At 37.3% G+C, this 24,200-nt stretch overlaps 1 protein-coding gene across 39 annotated transcripts in view; it reads right to left on the bottom strand.

The window, feature by feature from the left end:
- Window positions 1-24,200, bottom strand: part of RIMS2 (regulating synaptic membrane exocytosis 2) — a 595,628-nt gene that overhangs the window by 21,730 nt on the left and 549,698 nt on the right. The window contains exons 1-2 of one of the 39 annotated variants that reach the window (XM_021688334.1): window positions 6,137-6,241; window positions 3,170-3,175 (exon numbers count right to left, since the gene is read on the bottom strand). The exons of 37 other annotated variants lie outside the window; for them this stretch is intronic. In XM_021688334.1, coding sequence (XP_021544009.1) covers window positions 3,170-3,175; window positions 6,137-6,241 — 111 coding nt within the window. Of the gene's footprint in view, window positions 1-3,169; window positions 3,176-6,136; window positions 6,287-24,200 lie in introns of those variants that run through there. One more of the 39 variants, XM_021688333.2, reaches the window with a different exon arrangement.

Here is a 24,200-nt window from a genome sequence, read left to right as displayed (position 1 = left end):
CATACTTGGTCAACAGGTTACGTTTTGTTTGGCCCAAATAATGTATATATTTTTTCATTTAGCTGCCAACATTGTAAAAGTTAAAGATTTTAAGTAAACATCCAGATTTATAGCTTTTCTCTTAGGGAAAAAAGACGAGTAAGTTTGCCAACCCTGGGCTGATATTCAATTTGGCACCAATTAGCTAGAACAGAGTGCTGACTGGGTGGGTAAGCTTTCTCCAGCTTTTCAGAGTGCTTGCTTTTTCTATTTGTATTACAGCTGGTCTACCTCACTGATGTATGTTACCTGCCTGGCCCCGATTCTTAGGATAGTAAGGGAACAACTGATCGCGGAAATAGCTAAAATAAACAGTCCTTTCACTGCAGTCTCATTAGGTAAAATCTAAATCTTAAGAAATGGTACTTCAAAACCTACATTGATGCTATCATTTTTATGATAGCTTTTTTCTTCAATTGTTCAAATAATATTATATATACATAGCATTAGGTAAGCCCCCCTCATCTCCATCAAACACTGTTACATTAGGAGATAGAGCAAATGTATAGAATGATCTTGTCTGATCAATAATAAGAGCCTACTTAAGAGCAACAGAGAGTATTTACATTAAACCACAGTCCTTGGCAGCAATGGGATGCTGCCATTACCACCTTCTAGTGGGTTTCTTCTGTAAGTTGTTACACACAAGGATGTCTCCATAGGGAAACTCATCCCTTTACTAGCTCTGAATTTAGTGAACTTATTGAAGGATGAAAGCACACGGGGGTTTAAACTTGACTTTTGTATTAAAGTTTTAAACTACTTTAAAGATACTTGTTTGGACACTTACCAGTGACAAATTCTGAATCTCAGATAAAAAGGTAATATTTAATAAGCACTCTGAATGGACCTGTTCTTTCATTTATGTTTTTCAATTCAAAAATCTTTTACTTCACTTATCTGCCTAGAATGTAAACCTAATATAAAAATGTTGTGCTATTTCTGAATATGGTATAGACTCATTTATGAAATGAGTTATTATATGTAATCAATCATAATCTAGGGAAAATAATATCTCCTAAGAACATATACAAATTCAGACTAAAACTCTGTATCCATGTCCTGCCTCCAATTCTGGCATTGTGAAGATGTGCAAAAACTATGATCACTGAATTTTAAAAAGTCTAGATCACATATTAAATTTAAAACAACATAAATAAAATAAATAAAAATAGCAGTCAGTATAATGACATCTACTTTGAAAAGAATGGTAGAACTATATACTATTATTAATAGACATTTAGTGGATACTTTGCTAGGCATGATGTCTATACTTGGGAGGATTACATTTAAGTGTATGGAGAATTTTTTATTCCAATGGAGCATGGGCAAAGTGCTATGTTCCATTTTAATCAAATGGGACTGCTTATTAAGAATTAAGTGTATCATTTACTATATACAAAGATTAGACCAAGATAGTATTTTTTATACTCTTCTTATTGGTTGCACGACCTCTTAAAGAGTGGGGGTGAATTAAATAGGTCTTTTCTATTATTCTCTTTAGTTCCTTTTATATTAATTCCTCATAGCTTCACTATCATATGCAAAAAAAAAAAAAAACCTTTTCTCAGTTTTTCTGGTGATTTAAAATTATTCCTGTTTCTTGGATGGTTTTCCTGTAATTTAATTTTTAAGCTAGTGGCATGTAAAAGAAATTAAATGAATTAATTTATTCAGTTAAATAGCATTAAGTTGATAAGATCTCTTCTGTATGATTGCCAAGCCATACTTTAACCAAAGGAGTCAGGCCATAAAATCAAGTAAATCAAATTCATCATATATTATATGTACCTAACTGAACAAAGATCACTAGCCCAGAACCACAGGTAACAACATTAAAATAGTCTCTGAGAAACCATATCTATCAAGTGTTAGAAAATGTGCCATTTTCTACATTGTAAGACAATAACCACTTACCATTGACTCTATAGATGGGAAGTTGTGGGGCTGCTAAAATGGTAGGGAGCATATCAAACTATTTCAAGGACTCCCGTTGCTGACACATCAAATAGCCTCACTAAATTTTTTTGAATGAACGAATGAATAAAAAGAATATGGTTTCTCAATAAAGTTCTTGGTACTTCTTGTGCAGAATGGTAAATTCTCCTTGAAATGATTCCTTCTTTCTTAGGAAGGAATCTTAGAATTACTTGTAATGTTTAAAAATTCTACATAACAATAATATTCTACATTGGGGAGGTAGACTCATAGATTCAATGTTGGGGCCAAGTAGTTTATATAGTGAAGTTAATACTTATCTCATAGGATTCAATGATAAAATAAGTAAACAAAATTCATAAACTGTTAAGTAAAATGTAAGGGGCTATTATTATTACTTTTACTTAAAAAAAAAAAAAAGCATGGGGAGCCTGGGTGGCTCAGTCAGTTAAGTGTTTGCCTTTGGCTCAGGTCTTGATCCCAGGGTCCTGGGATCGAGCCCCACATTGGGCTCTGTACTCAGCACAGAGTCTGCTTGCCCCTCTCCCTCAGCCCCCATCCTGCCCCACTTGTGTTCTCTCTCTCTCAAATAAATAAATTAATTTAAAAAAAAGCTACTCAGAGAATTGGAGAATTGTTATTTAGAATATATCCAGGGACAAGGAAGCAAAAAAGAAAATAACATAAAAAAGAACTACAAGCATACAAAAAAGATGCTACAAAGACAAATCACTTAACTTATTTTGCTTATAGGAATGCCCCTTTCCTCCTCAATGACAACGCCCCATTGAAATTTATAATCCATGGCCAAACTAACGTCTCTGAGTCTCAGTGTTCACATGTGTAAAATGTTGAAAATAATAACTTCCTTGAAGAATTAGGAAACCAAAGGAATGTGGCACATGGGTGTTCAATAATTACTATTATTAATGTACTGTACCTGGTCATCAACTCCATAGCATATTACTAGAAAGTGTACTATAATAATGAGGAAACAATACACAGAGCAGTTAGGATTATAAACTCCAGAGCCAAATTATGGCTTTAGATCCTAGTTCAGGAACTTCCTAGCTGTGGGCTCTTTGCGTATTGTTTTCACAGGTCCGCAGGAGGCACTGTTCCCAGCAGGTGAGGGACTGAGAGCTGTCACTGAGGCCCAAATCCATGTTTCACTCTCACTTTCTCAGGACACCCTTCTCTAACTCCTCAATTAAGTTTTCTTATAATTCTGATTGCACTCTGTACTTCGCCTTCCTAACACTGGTCAGTTATAATTACATAGTTGTTCCTATTAATATCTATCTCCATTAGACTGGAAGCTCTAAAAGGGTAGGGAGCATATCAAACTATTTCAAGGACTCCCGTTGCTGACACATCAAATAGCCTCACTAAATTTTTTTGAATGAACAAATGAATAAAAAGAATATGGTTTCTCAATAAAGTTCTTGGTACTTCTTGTGCAGAATGGCAATGTCCAGATGCACAGCAGAAGAATGAAGTGAGACTATGGAACTGGAAGGCAGAGGACATTTGAGTTAGTTATTGCACGATGTCTGAAAAGACCAAAAAGAAAAAAAAAGACGAGCTTTAAAATCAGGCTAATTTAAAATCAGTTTCATTAGTCAAATTACACTTGTTCGTAGACCACCAATCTCTTTAGACAAGTTGTTCTCAATCAGTGTGATGGATTTGTTGTTGTGATGGATTTACTTTTCTTTATACATTAGAATGGGTCTCACAGTTATAAGTATAACAACATAGTCCTGAATAAGCTTACGAGAGTATGTTACCCACATGAACTTCATGTGTCCCTGTGGGTGTCTCAATAGAAAAAAAAAAAAAATGTAGGAAGCACTGCTCCGGGACAGTGATTTCTAACTTTTACAACTCTACAGGGTATGTGGAATACCCTAAAAACACTTCAGGACTTTCAAGGCTGGTAGGAATACTGCAAGACAAGAAGAAAGTCAGGAAATCTTCTCTTGGCCATGTAGATGACCATAGCCTAGTAGAAAGACTGCTCATTTATGGGGAGCAATTCCTCTTTGGTTACCTGTAGATAACTATGGCTTAATTTTGAAAACACTAGCTTCCTTATGAAACATTGTCTTGGCAACTCAATAAGCCATATAGTGGAACAGAAATCTGTTTCAACTTCCCATGTGTAGATAGAGGATTTTCCTCTGGGATAGATCTGTGTAAGCCAAGGTTAAATGAATGTATTTTAAATTTTGAAAATTTTCATGTTATATATAAGCTTTCCCTGTCTCTTTAGGAATGGTATTTTATAAATTCAACAATTCTGGTTATAACTTAGGGAAGAATGATGAAAGTTTATCTGAAGCAAACTCAAGACTGAAGACTTGGTGTAAAAATTAAAAATTGAGAAATGAGTCTCTAATAATTTGTTTCATTTAAATATGGATTTTCAGGCACAGCTGGGTTTGAGTTCTAGCTTCACCACTTGCAAGGTATGTGACTGTGGCCAAGTATATGCAAATAATAATCTAGTATAGCCCAGAGTTGGGTGCGGAGGTTGTGTTGTGGGCTGCCTGGGTTCATAGGCAACTCTGTTGCCTACTACCAGGGAGACACTGACCATGGGCAAGTTTCTGAACTTCTCTCTGCCTCAGTGTACTCTTTGTGAAATAGGGATAATAAAAAATACTGCCTCATAACGTTCTTGTGGGCCTAAAAGAGTAAATACAGTTAAGTTCTTTTAACAGCGCCCGGCTCATAATAAATACTGAAAGTTTTAGCTTCAGTTGTGATCATTCATTTACCCAATGTGATTTTCTAATTTCTTGACTTGTTTACACTTCTGAGATTTTAAACCATTTAATTATAGAAAACACGTGAAATGTCAATGTTCAAACAAAACTAGCAAGACATTAGTATGAAAATTAAAAGTTGTTTGCATAGGGAAGTATCCTTTAGTGATCTATAGCAAACTGAGATTGCAAACTGGGATTGCAACAATAAGCTAGAAGAAACCTGGATGGCTCTAACTAGTGAATTCTTTTGAAGACCACGTTCCAGACATTGTTCATCCTCCCATTTTCCAGCTCCCTGTCCCTCCAACTGGGAAAAATAGGGGGAAGCGTATCTACCTCGTCCTGGAGCAGATAGTTAGTTTCTTCTAAATCAGGGCTCCGTAAAGATATCCTGGTAAGAGGTCACTGATTGTCAATCAGGGCTCAGTGCAGATATCCTGATAAGAGGTCATTGATTGTCACAAAATAAAAGCAGAATAAACTCTATTACCATACAATAATAGAGTTAACATGATGATGATAACTAACGTACTCTGGATATACGTGTAAAGATGAACACGGTTTGCAAGTAGCATCTCAATAAATTAATAAACACTATTTCAAATGTTGGGACGCCATTATTCAGCAGTCAATTTTTACTTTGATTTACAAATTATGTTTTTTTGTGTTAGTTGTTAAATCTTACGAAAAGTTCTTCATGAAGAAAACCTCTGTTGTGTTATTCAAAACTTTATGAAGGTTTTGAAACCACTTGGTGAGAAGTTTAAAACAAAGAGTTCTCTTCCCCGTTTTTCTCTTCAGCTTACTTATCACGGGATCCCCTAACACCAGAGATAGACAACCGACGGTCAGGTAGGTTGACAGCACTGTGCGGTGTGAACAGTTTCCAGAGTCCAGAGTCCAAACCCTCCTTCAGTACAGTCAACCTCTGACCTGTCCATTGTATCACCCCTTCCCCTCATCTGGATCTTGAATTTACACAAGCAGGGATTCGCTGCTGCCTCCCCCTTTAATTTTTGAGTACTTCTGTCCTCGAGGCCAAATGTTAATACCGAGATCGCGGGACTAAACAAAAACATAGTGGGGTGCCCCCGACGGCTGCTGCCTTGCCTCCCCCAGACTGCATCCTTACTCAACTTGCAAGCACTTGAGAATGAACTTCACTAGGAAAGTCTCCCAAGTCAGCGCTGGTGGAGCTCTCGGAATAAACCAATAAAACGGAACTTGGCAGCTCAGCCGACGCGCCTGGGGGTCTCTCAACCCAGCGCAGTGCCCGAGAGCCGAGCGGGGCTAGGGACGCTGCTCCTGGGAGTGCTCGCTCCCCTGCCAACCCTCCACCCACCGAGATGCCAGGGGGTGAACAGACAGAAATGCCAACTACAGACAGCCTCACCTCCTTCTTCCTCCTCCAGGGAGTTCATGCAGGGAAAGTAGCCGGCCAGTGCCTCGAAGGAGGCGGAGAGGCTGCTCCGGCTCTGGGAGCGCTGCATGGAGCGCCCCGCAGCGCCGGCGCCCCCCAAGCCCTGCCGGCCCATCTTGGACGAAGACCCACTCTTCCCGCGGTACAGGATACGAGGCGTCTTGGCGGCTGGGGCGCGGCGATCGCAGCGCTTCGGGGGCCGGGACGGTGCGGCGGGACCCTTGGGGTTCTGGCCCCGGCCTCGCCGACCCGGTCCGGACCGGACGTGGCTTTCCCGGCGGCCGGGTCCTCCACTTTGTTGGGGAAGGGCCACGAGGAGGGGGTCGAGACGGTGGCGGGCGGAGACGCGGCTGCTTGCGGCGAAAGTCCGAGGTCTCGCCGGGAGGGAGCTGAGGATCCCGGAGGCAGTGGCTGCCGGAGTCTCGCCGCCCTCCCTTCGCCGGGAGATGCTGCTGATGCTGTGGTCCCCGCCAATCAGCAGTCGCAGGGGGAGGTGGTGGCGGTGGGCTGGCGGCTTCGGAGCCGCGCGCCCTGGCTTCTGGGCAACTCGGACCCAGAGCGAGCCCTGCGAGCTCCTCTTCTTCCCGCCGCGAGCTTAGGACCAGAGGGTGTTAGTTACACGCACTACGTTAGGCATCGCAGACGGGTAATATATCAGGAAATTTTTGGTTGTCACTTTCCCTTTCCTCAGTTTCACTTAATTTGTTAACGCTCCTCAAGCATTGACAGGCAATACTGAAATTTTCTCCAAATCCTAACACAAGGCTCCCCAATTTTTAATAGATTCCACGGAAGCCTAGAATTAAAGCTTTCTCATTTACCATCTGTCTTTAAAAAAAAATTCAACAGAGGAGAAAAAGGTTAAAAAGAAACCAAGAGCCTGAAAAAGCACCCACACTAAAAAAGTACTTTCTTGCTTATCAACTTTGCTTTAATTTCAGGAATGTTTAATGCTTTCTTTCTCTGAATTAAATAATCTGCTACCTAATGTTGCTAAGAATGACAATAAACACTGGAAGGCTTTAAACATCTAAATAAAAGATAGCATCCTCAAGTTGGACACAACACAAACATACTAGAAACAAAACCGTTTATAAGTGACATAACATGTCGCATTCTGGAAACTGCAAATCCCTATCCCAGGATATGAAGCAACCATAATTCCATTTTAATAGGAGTCAGAAGACTGCCCCACTTTTCATGGTTTACACAAGTCCCTCAACCTCTCAGTTTCTTTATCTAGGGGGGGTGGGAAGGTAGGGTACAATGATTCCAGTCCTAACCATGTCACAGCTTGATTCTTGGGTACGTGTAAGGGAGCTCTATTTTTTCATACAATAAATATTTCCTAAGTAATATATATGTACAAATTATTTGCTTGATGTACTGGGAGATTCAAACGCTCATTCAATTAAATCTACTTGAGCTCCTCGTATATGCTAGGTACCTTTGCAAACACTTAGGACACAACAATAATCAGAGCAGATAAAAATCTCTGCTCTAGTGGAGCTTGCATTCTAGTAGTGGGGACAGACACCATAAATCAGTAAAGTACACAGTGTTAAAAGGGTTAGGATAAATGCAAATGGGAAAAAATTAAGAGAGATGGGGCAGTCTGCAATGTAAAAAAAAAAAGGTCTGTTAGAGTGGGCCTCATCGACCAGGTGACATTTCAACAGAGGTGTGAAGATGTTGAGGAAGTTAGCCATTCGGGTATGTGAGGAGGAGAATGAGTTTGAGGCAAAGAGAACCTCCAGTGGGAAGGTTCGAGGTGTGTCCTGGACCAGCAGAAAGGGCTAGCGCGGCTGCAGTGGGATGAGTGAGAGGGAAGGAAAGGAGGTCAGAGAGATAAGAGGCAGAGGAACAGATTACCAGGGCCTTCTAGGGATGTTGATGACTCTGGCCATTGGACACTACAATTTAGAAGGTATTAAAAAAATGCATTCAGGTAAATCATCCTTTCAAAATCTTTCTAAAAATTAGGAAACTTTCAGTACAAATAAGCATGCCATCACATAACTTTTGGTTGCTTAGATTTAGGATTATCCAGGTTTCTTGCTTCAGTTTTTCTGAAGGCTTTAGTCCTTTCTCATTATTATTCCTACAACTCCTTCTTAGTTCAATTTCCTGTTCTTTATTCACTTTTGTAATATATCAGCATTTCAATAGAACATTGATAAAGCCAGGAACTCTAAGAGCACTTTTTCATACCATATTGCTTTTTGTTCAGAGAACAGAGACGTTTTTATTAAATGAAATTTTCACCATAAGAATAAAGACAATCAGAATTTTGCAAACTGAAAAAAAACTAAAGTCATCTAATATATTTTTTTAAACTGTGGGTCACAAATTTCTAGTGAGTCCTGAAAATCAGTTATTAAGTTTTGATCAGCATTCCAAAAAATAAAGTGAAACAAAATATTAGCGGCTAGCCCATGTAGCTACTGCATCAATTGCAGTATTGTTTTAGGAATACATCTGCATGTATGGGTACGAGTGTGTGTGCGTGCACATGTGTGTATTGTGTTGTGGTCAGGAGGAAAGAATCGAGGAAGAGGGACTGAGTGGGGAAATCCTAGGAAAATAAATTGGCCAGGTGTGGAAACTTTTATTTTGGCATCCAGGGACATCAGAATGATAGCTGAAAGTCACTTTGAAAGGGAATACTTTGGGTTTCTACTAGAGATTGCCGGGGGATAGGGAATATAAAACCTGAAACGGTGGTCATGTCTGAGTTGCTTGGGCCCTGCCTTCTCTGTGTTAATGACCTGGCTTTCTGCCCCACGAAGAAGTTAGTCTAGAATAGTCTAGATGAAGCTATTTCTATAGGACCATCATTTCTCTCTTGTAGTTTTAGAACATGGTTGTCCTGGGAAGCTGATATTTTTCCCTATAGTTAGAAGCTTAGAGATACAGAGAAGTGACAGAAGAACGGCATAAGAAGTAGGGAGAACTCAAGAAGAAAGAAGAAAATCACCTTATTTCAAGGAAGAAAGCTTTAAGGAAACAGCAGAATGTTGGCACATGGCATTCAAGAGACAAAGTACAATAATAGCTAGAGACCTCTAGTCCTGAATGATACCTTGTGGCATACACTGAACTTATTGAGAACATTTATAATTCTACTTCTTTTTGTCCTATGCTCAATTGCTTGCCTATGTATAATAAATCTTGTATAAATAATATTTCTGGTTTATATATTTTCAGCAAGTTGATTATTTCTTATTCCATTCTGATATAAGTACTACTGCCCCCAAAGGAACTAAAAAATTTACATAAAAAATAAACCACTGATAAAAATTCACACATGTCATTCCTCCATACCGTATTCTACATATTCAAATGGCTTTGGATATAGTTCTCAAATGATGTGCCATTAGGTAGTTTCATTATATAAAACTAAGCGTAACTCCAGAATCATTATAATCCAGTATTTGAATTATTTATAACTTTCTTATTCAACCAAAGATAATCAGAGGAAAACGTGAGTCACAAATATACACAATAAATTACCTTCTAAAAGCACAATGTGGTCTTGAAAATAGATTCTACCACTAAATATGAAAATCATCTTTTTGAAGAAGAGATATATAAGTATAGCATCCATATACTATTATAGCATTCTATTTGTTGAATATCACACCATTTATGCCCCTTAATTCTTACGTCAACCCTGAAAATGTCATCATTACTTCTTCTTTATAGATGAGTTAGAAAAGACTCAATAATATTAAGTGATTTGCTTAATTAGAAGGTGGCAGAGCAAGACTCTAATTCAGAGGCTCTGATTTCAGGTTCAACGCCCTGTATACTACATCACAGGTGTCTCATACCATGTATACTTACACAGAAATAGACGATAGATATAGTATGAATTGTACAGTAAATTATTTGATTTAAGAGAAAAGAAATATTGAAAACATATCCTTAAAACCATATTGTTTATTCTGACTATATATCAATTTTAAATCTATATTTGCTTTTTTTTTTTATCAAATCATAGCCACAATTATAACAGGTCTAGAATACATGTCATTTATGTCTCTGTTTTTTTTAACCGTTTCTCAAAAAAAAAAAATCACCAAAATTTTAAACTATGTTAGTTTATTCCTGAAATAGAGACTTGGTCACTTAAGTGGATATATAAAACAGTTATTACGTGAAGTAGCTGTATAGTGTCTAGACTGCAGATTAGTTCAGTCAGGAACATAGTTATCTAATAAAGGGAAGGGAAGAAAAGGAAGTAAGTCCCTGAGAGAAGTAGTGGAGAAAACAGGTAGCAAGGCCCAGAGGTAGATATGCTAAAAAGAAACAGAAAAAGTACTCCTCTGGCTACTCTATCACCATACAGTGTTTTCCAGCCAATCCAGAAATGGCTCGTTCTAGAAGAGACAGATATTGCTCAGGATAGGTCACAGAGCATGCTGCAGACTGAACTAACCTCCTGATATACATTTGCTTTAGGTAACATGGAGATTCATTCCTACCTCAGGCTTCACAATTGATGTCAATTACTTTGCCACCGTGAACCAATCCTCCTTACAGCAATGATTCTTTGCTAAATAAAAACATTTATGGATATATTTTTTTAATTCAAAACCAACTCTCAGAATCCTAAAATATATATTCTTTTTTCTGTCACAAAATAACTTCGCATTTAAGTCATGAGAGACCAAATCCATGTAGTCAACATTTTCTACTAACTTCAGATTGCCAGAAGTATTTAATAGTCTTGGGCAATTAGCCTTGACTTGCATATGAAATCTAAAATATACAGTCTCTTCTCCCATCCCCAGCTTCATGTCAATATAGTACAAAAAAATTTTAAGCTTTTGTGATTTTTCAGTTTTTCAACATAGTTTTGGTGTCTACTCAGCACACTTACAAAGTGAATAGCAGATGGTACACTTTAGCAGCTGGTCAACCTGAAACTTTCACAATAGATTGATGAAGTCAAAGGATGTTTAGAATACAAGAAGATAAAAAAGAAACATTAAATGATCAGCATTTTCGTTATTCTGTAATGAGATTTAGGATAATATTTGCCTTTATCTTATGACAAACTATAAAGAGTGACATTTACCAAAACTTGTTTAGGGCCAGGAAAAAGAGAGGTACATGAAAATGTCCATGGAAGTAAGCAAATTGATTTCTTGATTAGTCCAAAAAGCAGTAATAAGAGTTGACCTAGGAATGAAGAAAAAAAACTCTAAAGATCAAAGTTATGAGTCATAAAAGCAGAATAGCTAGATGATATAGGGTAAGAACAAAATTTGGATTCTAATATTACCTACAGCCCTTTATGTATAATAATAATGATGATAATAGTTGGTGTTATATGTTCTTCAAAAGCATTACCTCATTTAATGCTCATAAACACTCTATAAGGTAGCTACTCTCATTATTCTCATTCCACAGACAAGAAAAGCAATGTACACTAATTCAATAAATATATGTTAAGTGCCTACCGCGCGCCAGACACTATTCTAGTTACTGGGGATATAGCACTGAACAAAAATGGACAATGAGCTTCACATGCAGCTCGCATTCTAGTGGAATAATCTAACACTTATATGCCACTTACGATATGGCAGGCCTTTTTCTAAACAACTTTACATAACCAGCACATCAACTCACTTAATAAACGCACAACCCTCTGAGAGATACACGATTATTAATATCTTCATTTTATAAATGAGGAAACTGAAAATAAATGAGAAAACTGAGAGACGCAAGTCAGTCTCCTGCCCAAGGTCACACAGGTTATTAAGAAATGAAACCAGAATTTAAACCCACGAAGTTTGATGCACATTCTTACAATTTGTCTGATGTCACAAGTAGCAAATCCAGGATTTGAATCCACGTCTTCTGACTCCATAATTTATACTATTTTTAAAAAATATTTATTTATTTTAAAGAGAGAGAGAGAGAGTGGGGTGAGGGGCAGAGGGAGAGAATCTCAAGCAGACTCCCTGCTGAGCAAGGAGTCCCACGCGGGGCTTGATCTCACCACCCAGGAGATCACAACCTGAGCCAAAACCAAGAGTCCACATTCAACCGACTGCACCACCCAGGTGCCCCTACAATCCATACTATTAACTGCTAAATAACATGGCTTAAGAGAACCTTCGGATATCAATATTAGACAATGGGGCTGCCAATATGAACTGTTTTTCCATCCATAACAAAGAACTTTTAGCACAGTAGTTCTGTCTCATTATATGTAAATCTTCATTTAGCTATCACCAGGAATCCAAAACTCTTACTAAATGTCCTCAACAATTTTAGGAGTCAGTGTACAGGGATGACTTCAGACAGAATTCAGCCTCAGAGAAAATGGGAAATACACTTTCATGAGATTTGTAACTTATTGGTATTTGGCCACCCCTCAAAGTATACCTCCCAGAATAAAATGGAGTCAATCATAAGCTAAGCAGTTTGGATAGATAATACCAAAATTTAGGGAAAAAATGCTCATGCCTTCTATATACTTTCTATAGACCATCATGTGAAATGCCATTTTCAAAGAAAAACTAAAATATTCATATAAAAAGGAAACACTTTATTTCACTGATAAGGTTAAATATGATCCAATGATAAGTTAGAGACTGATAGGTAAACTACAAAGAGTGACATTTACCAAAACTTGTTTAGGGCCTGGAAAAAGAGAGGTACATGAAATGCCATTATGTTTCAGTCATTCAGACAGTTTCTTTCTAATGTGTGATGGCCTTCCACTTCCCTTCATTTTCTCATTCATTCAGATATTTACTGGGCACCATAGGCAAGACTCTTTTCTAGGATCTTTGGGTAAGAATTACACCAGACATGTGTTTGCCTCTCAAGATGCAGTTTGAGAAACTCCCTGCTCCCGTATTCTGTTCTACTATTCCAAGCCATGCTCTGGCTCTGTGAGAAATTTATACAAAGTCTTTATAGTACTGTTAGAAGAACATTTTCAAACATTTGAGAGAAGACAGAAGTATTTCTTCTATTGTAACTCCCTTGGAATTCTAGAAGAACATCACCTAGCAACGTCTCCTATCATGATGAAATCAAAAGCACCGTAAGATTCTGTGAGCATAAACATTTGCATAAATATACAGCAAGATCTAAAAATTATGAACTATGAGGGCAGCATTTTACAGCTTCCCTGGGTGAGGGATAATAAAACTTTATATTTTAATAAATCTTACATTGTATCTGAATAAATACTAAAAGATACTTTTCAAGGACAGTGACCTTAAAAATGTAATTGTTACACATTTTATCACAATTCAACATAACTGCAATTTTATTTTATTTTATTTTTAAAGATTTTATTTATTCATTTATTTGACAGAGAGAGAGAGAGACAGCGAGAGAAGGAACACAAGCGGGGGGGGGGTGGGAGAGGGAGAAGCAGGCTTCCCGCGGAGCAGGGAGTCCAATGCGGGGCTTGATCCCAGGACCCTGGGATCATGACCTGAGCTGAAGGCAGAAGCTTAACAAACTGAGCCATCCAGGCGCCCCCATAACTGCAATTTTATTTATTTTTTGTTTTTTAAAGATTTTATTTATTTGAGAGAGAGAGAGCACAAGTGGGAGGCAGAGGCAGAGGGAGAGGGAGAAGCAGACTCCCCTCTGAGCAGGGAGCCCAACGCGGGACTTGATCCCAGGATCCTGAGATCATGACCTGAGCCAAAGGCAGAAGCTTAACCAACTGAGCCACCCAGGTGCCCTCTATAACTGCAATTTTAACACAGAATATAAAAAATTTTGTACTATTTTAAAATTCATTTTTTAAAATAGATTCATTTTTATTCTCAACTTCAGATTATAGATCAGGACCGGCTGACAAAGGGTATACTTTCTGCCTTCTATAGCCACTTAGAAGGTGCATGGGGCAGAACCTTACCATTCTGGAGTAAATCAAATAGCCATCACATGAGATGAACAGCCCCGTCAACCTTCTAAGACAGTCTGCTCCAGTCCTTGCGGAACTAGAGCTCACCTCCTTACTCTTAGATCTGAACCCTACCCCCATCTTCAGTTTCATCACAACTTTACTCTCAATCTCACTTCATTGCTCTGGTCCTACGCTCACCTGGGGTTTGTCAAACCATCAAGTCTCCTCTGCTTCACTGCCTTGTGGATGAACTTTTGACCTGAATGACCAGAGGGAAATGCCCCCCCAAAACTGAAGTTCCCCTTGTCTCTGCACATTCCATCACTTTTAATACAACTTTTTGTCTTAAGAGAGAAAGATGGTATTTTTTTCCATGATGGAATCCATTAAGAAAAATGTAAAACATTGGAAACTAAATAATCCTATGAGAATCTATTATCAGTATGTATTTCTTAATATAATGACCACAGTGACTATAAGAAAACTCTTCCAATTATAAATGATTCCTATAATATTCTCTGTATGTGCGCATTTTATGAGACTGACGCGCTGCCTACTGCACTAAAGAGGCAGGTTGTATGTGCCAATTTTAAAAGTTTATGCCAATGATGCAATTATTAACATGTCAACAATAGTGTAACATATTATAGGGATTAAAATCTTTTCTAGCACCTACACTAGGCATTTCTCATGGTTTAATTTTTCTCATGTTTTTAGATATTGGATCTGTCTAATGCGTAATAATTGTTTTATACAGTAACTTTCTCTCAAGTATTTTTTGACAAACCTATATATTCATCTCTAAAGCATATAAAACATGAAACCTGTTAGTTTAAGCCCCATTTCATATTTGCTAAAGTATAAGGAAGATAAAAGGCTACATATCCATTATTAGTAGGATCTGGTGAAGCCGAGATACACTGTGGGTTTATAACCTTTTTGTGGGTGTTATACTCAACTAATGAATCCTTGAACACTACACCAAAAACTAATGATGTACTATATGCTGGCTAATTGAACATAATAATAAAAAAATAAAACCTTTTTGCATTTCTGTATATTGAATAATTATTTGCAAAAATATATGTGAAGGGCCCATGAATATAAGCCCGTGAAAAAGTAATCTATTGAGTGTTTAACAAAGAGAACTGATTGTTAGCTTAGTAGAACTAATATTCCATTCAACGATTGTTTATTCAATACTTTAAGCAAATATTTATTGAATGCCACCATGTCCATGTACAGTGCTAAGCAGAAGTAGTATATAGTAGTGGGGCGCCTGGGTGGCTCAGTCGGTTGGGTGTCTGCTTTCAGCTCGGGTCATCATCCCAGGGTCCTGGGATTGAGGCCCACATTGGGCCCCCTGCTTCTCCCTCTCCCTCTGCTGCTCCTCTTGTTTGTGCTCTCTCTCTCTCTCCCCCTCTCTCTCAAGTAAATAAATAAATCTTTTAAAAAAAGATAAAAAAAGTAGTATATAGTATCATTTATTAAATAACTGACCATTAGTTAAATCTGTTACTTTCATTTGATTATTATTTGAACTAATAAGTGTAGAAAAGCTAAGGAAACAGATCAAGTAATGCTATGTAATTAAAAATAAAGATATAATAGACCAGAATGTATTTAGACCATGTGTATGAAGCTCAAACGCATTTAAGATATCAGCACCAAAGCAAAATAAAGACAGCTAAGTATTCCTATTTTGACCATAATAATGTCTTTCAGATCATGGGACATTAATTTTAAAAATTGTAGGACTATCACATTCTAACACATAATTTTGGAAAAGTACAGTATTCAACAGGAAAATAGAACCAATGGGGAAAATCAGGAGATAGATAACTGGTTATCACACACACACACACACACACACACACACACACACACGAACAGCATATCGCACAGCACAGTAAGGGAGTAAACGAATCAAGAGTGTGGGAGGGGACAGTCAGGGTGCTCCTTGGCAAGATGGTGATATCTGAACAAAATCTTACAGATAGTTCTCTTCTCCCTCTGAGCCTATTGCCTTCCCTTCCTTTATTAAATTACCACCTTCTTCCTACAGATCTATTTAGTAACTATAAGGTGTGAGGTGCCATAATAGGTTCTGGAGACTCTAAGGTCCAGGAGATACTATTTCCATGACTAGCTCACAGTCTAGTGGGAGCAGAACCATGAAACAGAAATCCCTACACATTGAGTGTTATAATCAAGGTGTGGATACAAATCAGAATTGGAAGGTGGCTGTTTTTGAACTCTAAGAAAACATGGTCTCGTTCTCCCAAGATTTCTAATTCTTGCTCTTCTTCATCAGTTCTTTGTTGTTCAAATGTGGAGTCTAGAAGTGTAGTTATCCTAATTCTCTTGAAAAGACTTCTACAAATGTTCAGATATTTGAAGCTTTCTAACTACTCCATTTTGCTTCTGTAATAGTTTTATGATCTGTTTTTAAGAAAGCATCTTGTCCTCTTGACTATACTAAATCTGAAAACCATTATTTTTCTTTTCAGTTTCACTTAAATGTTCTGTACTTAGCTTGTCTTATCAAGTTCATGGAATTTCAGGCCCATTTAAAAATCTTTTAATCGAACAGCACCTCTTCCTCATTTTTTCTTTCTATAATACCTGTTTGTATTGAGGAAGATAAACTATTTCTTGATATTTCAGTCCCAAATCTGATCCTTCTAAGTCTTGGTTTTCCCTCAAATTTCAGATTTTCCCTGTCTGTGGTACACAGTTTCTGTTATTTTCTCCAACAGATCACTGAATGCCTTTCTCCATTGTGGCTTTTCTTGTTACAAAATACTGATATCCACCACGGAAAGTATTCTTCAGTTTTAAACAGACCCTTTTCTCCTTACTTCTCATATTTCAGCTTAAAGAGAACTATGTAAAGGTCAGTCAATTCCCACCACACATATTTTCTGAAGTCTCATCAAATATATGGTATCTCTGGCCAGGAATTCTTCATAGCAGTATCATAATTCAGTGATTATTTAACTTGCCCAACAAGGCTTTAAAACTTACACCTGCCTCCCTGAAGAACCTGTGACTCATTTATGCAGTGAGCTGTTATTACTGGCGAGAATGCATCATATCACTCTGTTGAAAATAGTGGGGGTGGATGTAGGACCTCAGGATCACGATACAGGAAGAAAACATTATTATCATTACTTAATATTTAACAATTTAATAAGATTACTATCTTATTCGATTTCGTCTACATAGCCATTAGGAATACATTAGATTGGATTTTATAATTTAAAAATTTATTTTTAATTTCACCTCTCTTGTCCCCTTCAATAAAACCTGCCAGGTCCCAGTTGCTAGCTCTGCAGGTAGACAAAGAGCTTGGTTATCCATGAGGGAAAGATGGGCTGGGTCCAGTGGAATTGGCTCAGCTCTTCTTCCTCTTCAGACATGAGAAACTATGTAAAATAGAGCCCCATCTCTTCTTTTGGGTCCTTCGCAGACATTTCAAGTCTTGTATGTCAAAAGGAAGTCTGTTTTTAATTCTGAGGCTATCATTAACTAGATATCTTTTTAACGCATGTGTGATTTCAGGCAAGTCACTTAATTTTTTTCTTTTTTAAAAATATTTTATTCATTTATTTGACAGAGAGAGACACAGTGAGAGAGGGAACACAAGCAGGAGGAGTGGGAGAGGGAGAAGCAGGCTTCCTGCGGAGCAGGGAGCCCGATGCAGGGCTCGATTCTAGGACCCTGAGATCATGACCTGAGCTGAAGGCAGACGCCTAACAACTGAGCCACCCAGGTGCCCCAAGTCACTTAATTTCTCTGTCCCTTGATTCCTTTTCTAAAAAGCGGTCAGATAGCTTCTCTCTACTGTCTACACAGAGTCAATGAGATCCCTCCAGCTTTAACAGTTTGCAGTTTTAAACTTTCTGCTTGGTTCCTAATAGCACGAAGACAGTTCCCATTCTCCATCCCCCCTAGAAAGGGACAGGAATGCATGTAATGGCTGGAAGCCAGGCCTCCTTACTTGTTTGAAGGAGCATCCTTCAAACAGCCTGGTCAGATGTTTGCTTATCTTTACCCAGGAGACAGGAAGACAAAGTGGTTAATGGTGTGAACTCTGGAATTAGGCTAGAGTATATACCTCCCAGCCCTTCCACTTCACACTGTAGGACCTTGGGCAATTGCTTTAATTCTCTATGCCTCAGTTTTCTCACCTGGAAATGGGAGAATAGAACAGTAATGGCCTCACAGGGTGTTGTGAGAATTATCTCCTTTCATAGTGAATATAAAGCTCACAAATTCCAAATCATCAGCCCCCTATCCTCCTTTCCCCAATTAAAATATCACTCTCCAAGTATTAGTAATCTCTGGCTGGTTTAGGACAGAAATAAACTGGTGAAATGGACTCATCTTTCACAGATATTTTTATTTTGAAACACTATCCTTAACTGGTGAAATTTTAGGCAGTGTTAAAAGTGATTTTTAAAAATTTGTAGATACACTTATGGAGGCTTTATAATTTGGAACTGGAAAATTTTCTCACACGCACACATGCCTTTCCTAAGATTCTTCTCTGGGCTCAGTTCTGAGTTCAAGCTTTGGTATTTTGGTTTTTTCCCAAAAAAATGAACACAGATTTGTTAAAATGGCCAAGTAACTTTTTTTTTTCAAATTAGGTGCTCTAGAAGTGGACATTGAGGGGTTGAAGACAATTTTTTAGTCAGAATGTTAGAGAACTATCTGCACATATATTTTAATATATTAAAATTTAATTAATACTACCCAGAGAAATTTAACATCAGCCTTTGTGCAACGTTCCTCTGATGCAGATGAAGAATACTATACACAAATATTAGACCCTATATAATATCTATATAACAGTATCATGTTAAATAAGACAAGTCCTTGATTAAGTAAAACCAAGCTTGACAAAACAGCTATCTCAAGGTGATTAATTGCAGTTTTAGGATATAAGTTATCACCTAGTTTGCATTACTTCATGATTATAATGTGAATATTACAAAGATTATTAAAATGTAATATGGATTTACAGAAGTTCAGAATTTTCCCATAATGTTGTATATATAGGCAAATTTACGATATAGGATACCATATGCTATGTTTATGTATTTTTTTTTTTGTTTTATTTAAATTCAAGTTAGTTAACGTATAATGTATTATTAATTTTGGGGTCAAATTTAGAGATTCATCAGTTGCATATAACACCCATGCTCATTACATCAAGTTCCCTCCTTAATGCCCATCACCCCACTGTGTGAATAACTGCTTACAGGTTTTATTTTATTCGAGTGGCCAGACGGACTCAGGATAAGTTTATGTCCCCAAATTATTTTGCTATATTTTATCTAGTATTTTCTTGTGGGTGGAATGGGAGGCAGAGGGTCCTTCTATATCAACTACTTCTGCCATATTTTTTTTTTAAAGATTTTATTTATTTGCGAGGGAGGGAATGAGAGACAGAGAGCATGAGAGGGAGGAGGGTCAGAGGGAGAAGCAGACTCCCTGCCGAGCAGGGAGCCCGATGTGGGACTCGATCCCGGGACTCCAGGATCTTGACCTGAGCTGAAGGCAGTCGCTTAACCAACTGAGCCACTCAGGCGCCCCAACTACTTCTGCCATATTGACTATGGAACAACTCTGTGGACATAGGAAGTGTCAATTTAAAATATTCCAACTATTGGCCTCACCTGTTCCCTTACTCAACTGAGAAGTAGCTATAGCGATTCTTTATATAAGTCACCAAAGCAAAAACTTGGAGTTTGAATGCTTCAGAAGTAGTTTCTAATGGACTAATTGCTTTACTTATTGCATTTATCAAAATTAAAATTAGACAGCTTCTAGTTGCATGACAAATAATTCTTTTAAAACATGTTGAAAATTCAATTGCTTTCGCATGGTCTTAAGTTGCTCTCTTAAAGCCTATTTGATCATTTAAATAGATTTCTGCATTGGGGCAATACTATATAAGATATGACATAACTAATAGTTTAAGAAATTTCCTATTTAAAAAATCCTTTCCCACATTTTTTCTAATATAATTTTTTTCCTGCATATAATAATAGCCACACAATACATAATGAAATTTTGTGGTATTAAAAACTGTATGTAATTTTCTATTCCCCAAATTAATTTGTTTCTGATAAAAGAACCAGATAATTATGTTAAGCATGTTACTACTATAAATGTTCTCTAGTTTCTAGACTTGATAAACCATTTTGTATTTGAGGGATTGGGAAGAATGGCAATGTCTTGAAGATCTGAAAATGTCTTGCGAAGGTGCTGGTAAAATCTCTGTAAACACAATCTTACATGAAGACAATCGATTATATTTTTCTCCTAAATATTTGGGAAAGATGCTTCCTAATCTCTTGTACTTCCAGGGTGATGGAACTCTTAAAGTGAAGACACTATCCTTTACATTCCATTCCATACTTACTCCTAGTAAATCAAAGAAATTTTATTGTGAGTTGTACCTCTTACATATAATACCACTTCATAGATCCCATGGCTGAATTGCGTTCCCTCAAAATTCAGATGTTGAAGCGCCAAGACCTAGTTGTGTGTAACTGTAGTTGGAGATAAGGTCTTTGAAGAGGTGATTAAGTTAAAATGAGGCTGTAAGGGTGGCCCTAATCCGACAGGACTGGTATCATTATCAGAAGAAATGTGGACACACAAAGGACACCAGGGATGCACAGAGAAAAGACCATTGTGAGTAGGCAACAAGAGTCAAGGAGAGAGAATGTCCAGCCTCCAGAACTGTAAGACAGTAAACGTCTGTCGTTTAAGCCCCTCCGTTCTGTAGTATTTTATTATGGTAGCCCTAGCAAAGTACTATAATATGCTTTGAGATAAATTAAATCTCCTATAATCTTCAGCATTTACAGTGCTTTCATAAGCTTTTAGCAGTCTTGTTTCTACAAGTAATTTATTTAGCGTTACTTAGATCTAGTCTAAATTTTTTAACATCTTGTTACAATTTTGCTGTCCCAACAGACCATATCTCTTTGTATAATAAAAATTAAGCTGTAAAGTGAATTTCCATAAATCAAATGGCATTTTCTAATTACTTCTCCTGTTTTAAAAACTGGTATTTCTACAGGGCACCTGGGTGGCTCAGTCGTTACGCGTCTGCCTTTGGCTCAGGTCATGATCCCAGGGTCCTGAGATCGAGGCCCGCATCAGGCTCCCTGCTCAGCGGGAAGCCTGCTTCTCCCTCTCCCACTCCCCCTGCTTGTGTTCCCTCTCTCGCTCTCTCTCTCTGTCAAATAAATAAATAAAATCTTAAAAAAACCCCCAAAACCTGGTATTTCTACACCAATGGTGGATATTATGTGTCCAGTTTAAACAAAGGTAAAATTTTTATATAGTCTCTTAAAAGCACACTTGTCACTACATTTTTATATACATAAGTTGTCACTTTTCTCAAGGGCAGAAACAGTATTTTATTTATGATATTTGAATTCACAGGGTCTACCTGCCACAACGATCAGGGCCTAGCTCACTGATTTGCTTCTAAGGACACTAATTTATCTGAGTAAATTCTAATAAAGGAGTTGCTCATTACCAATAGTCACACTCTAGTTCTTATTTCATTCATGCTTTTAAAGAAAAGATTTCAAAATTAAAACTGCTAATACCAGCTTCTGTGGTGAATGCAAATGAATTATCTGATGACTATTACTGTGAATTGTGGCTTTTAAAATTGATTTTTCTTCATTCACACTCTAAATCCTTACTTACAAATTACATTTTTTTGATATTTAAAAAGCTCTACAAAATGCAAGGACCAGTTACCCAATTCACTAAAGTAAATGGATGCCATGAACACATCTTTTATGCCTCCACTTATTAGGAAGCAAATAAAAAATGAACATATATTTCTCACTTTTATCATTTGAGGTGTTCAGTACTAGAAGCCTGGCTAATTTTTAAAGCACTGAATACATTAAAAACTAACTGTGTCATTTTCTAGCTACTTAATTAATGTAATAGAAATGTAAAATCTTGCATTTCTAAATGTCCCAACCAATATCATCCATTTAAACCTGTGATATTGAATTCTTTATATCTTTCAATTGTTCATTTGCTTTCATGACCATCTTCTTCCCCTAGACATTGTGACATATGTTGAATTGAAGTGACATATGTTGAATTGTGACATATATTGAATTGAAGTGAGTTAAAGTTTATTTTGAGAATCTTTTGAGAATTTTGTGATAGCTCTGGAAGAATACAGAAACCCTAAGTGTTGTTACTAATTCTGTGTTAGGATGTACTGATCTACATAGCAATTTAAAATTCCATAAATCTATTCATGCCTTCTTTCTGTTTTTAATTAGATTATTACTATTTTTTTGGCGGTGACTTGTACAAATTCTTTATATATTTTGTATATTAATCCCTTATGGAATATATCAATTGTAAATATCCTCTCAAAGACATCCAGATGACCAACAGACACATGAAAAGGTGCTCAACATCACTCATCATCAGCGAAATGCAAATCAAAACCACGAGATATTATACCTGTCAGAATGGCTAAAATAAAAAACACAAGAAATAACAAATGCTGGTGAGGATACGGAGAAAAAGGAGCCCTTGTGAACTGCTGGTGGGAATGCAAGCTCATGTAGCCAGTATGAAAAACAGTATGGAGGTTCCTCAAAAAATTAAAAATAGAATTATCACATGACCCAGCAATTCCACTACTGGATATTTACCCAAAGAAAACAAAAACACTAATTCAAAAAGATATATGCATCCTTATGTTTACTGCAGCATTATTTACAATAGCCAAGATATGCAAGCAACCCAATTGTCCATCCATAAATGAATGGATATATATAGATATAGATATATAATGAAATATTACTTAGCCATAAAAAAACTAATGAAATCTTGCCATTTCTACAATATGGTTGATCTATAGGGTATAGTTTAAGTGAAATAAGTCAGTTAGAGAAAGACAAATGCTTTCACTCATATGTGGAACTTAAGAAACAAAACAAATGACTACAGAAAAAAAAAGACCAAAAACCCAGACTCTTAAGTACAGAGGACAAACTGATGGTTATCAGAGAGGAGTGGGTGGGGGATGGGTGAAATAGGTAAAGGGGATTAAAAGTATACCTATCGTGATGAGCACTGAGTGATGTATGGAGAATTGTCGAATCATTATACCGTATACCCGAAACTAATCTAACACTGTATGTTAATTATAACTGAATAAAAAAAATGAATAAAAAATTCCCATAAATCTATGTATTTATGATCTAAACCTATCTCATATCTAAAGAAAAAAAAAACAAAGCTAAAATATCTAATTACGTTCTAGAAGTTATTTCAGAAATCAACTTTTATGTTAGAATTACAACTTTGTTTCATTATACATTGGCATAGTTTTTAGATAAAAACAACTACTGATGCTGGTACCAACTCAGAGTTAAAAATATATGTGGGGGGCGCCTGGGTGGCTCAGTCGTTAAGCATCTGCCTTCGGCTCAGGTCATGATCCCAGGGTCCTGGGATAGAGCCCCGCATTGGGCTCCCTCCTCAGTGGGAAGCCTGCTTCTCCCTCTTCCACTCCCCCTGCTTATGTTCCCTCTCTCGCTGTGTCTCTCTCTATCAAATAAATAAATAAAATCTTTAAAAAATACAAAAAATAAAAATATATATGGTACATATTTCTTTTTTGCAATTTCCAGTCCCCGTGCCCTGGCCCCAGGCCTCTTGACCTTATGTCTGGATTCTTTCACAATGTGTTCCTTGGCATTTCTGCCTCCAGTTCCTCCCCCTTTCAGTCCATTCTGGACATTTTTGCCAGATTCATTCTCCTAGAATAAATTTTTTTTTTATCAAGTCTCTTTCTAAGGAAAACAACAAACTCTCATGGGTTGATAGGACAAAATCTAATCTACCAATCTCTGAATTCAGGGCTTCCCACCAAAAGGCCTTCCCAATTTTATTCCTACTTTTCAAACACATCCAGCTTTAATCAAGCTTCGCTACTCTGTTCTCTGTTACTCAGCACACCTCTTTGCTTCTCATTTCTTATTTCCTTTCAGTTGAGTCATTAGTAGGGTCTGGAATGCATCTTCTTGTCCAAAGCCTCTTGTCTGCTGTGCCAGAGCTAACTCCT

This window comes from Neomonachus schauinslandi, chromosome 4 (assembly GCF_002201575.2).
Source record: "Neomonachus schauinslandi chromosome 4, ASM220157v2, whole genome shotgun sequence".
NCBI classification, from domain to species: Eukaryota; Metazoa; Chordata; class Mammalia; order Carnivora; family Phocidae; genus Neomonachus; species Neomonachus schauinslandi.
Note: the sequence above shows the minus strand (reverse complement) of the source record. Positions and strands in the feature narration are given on the sequence as shown.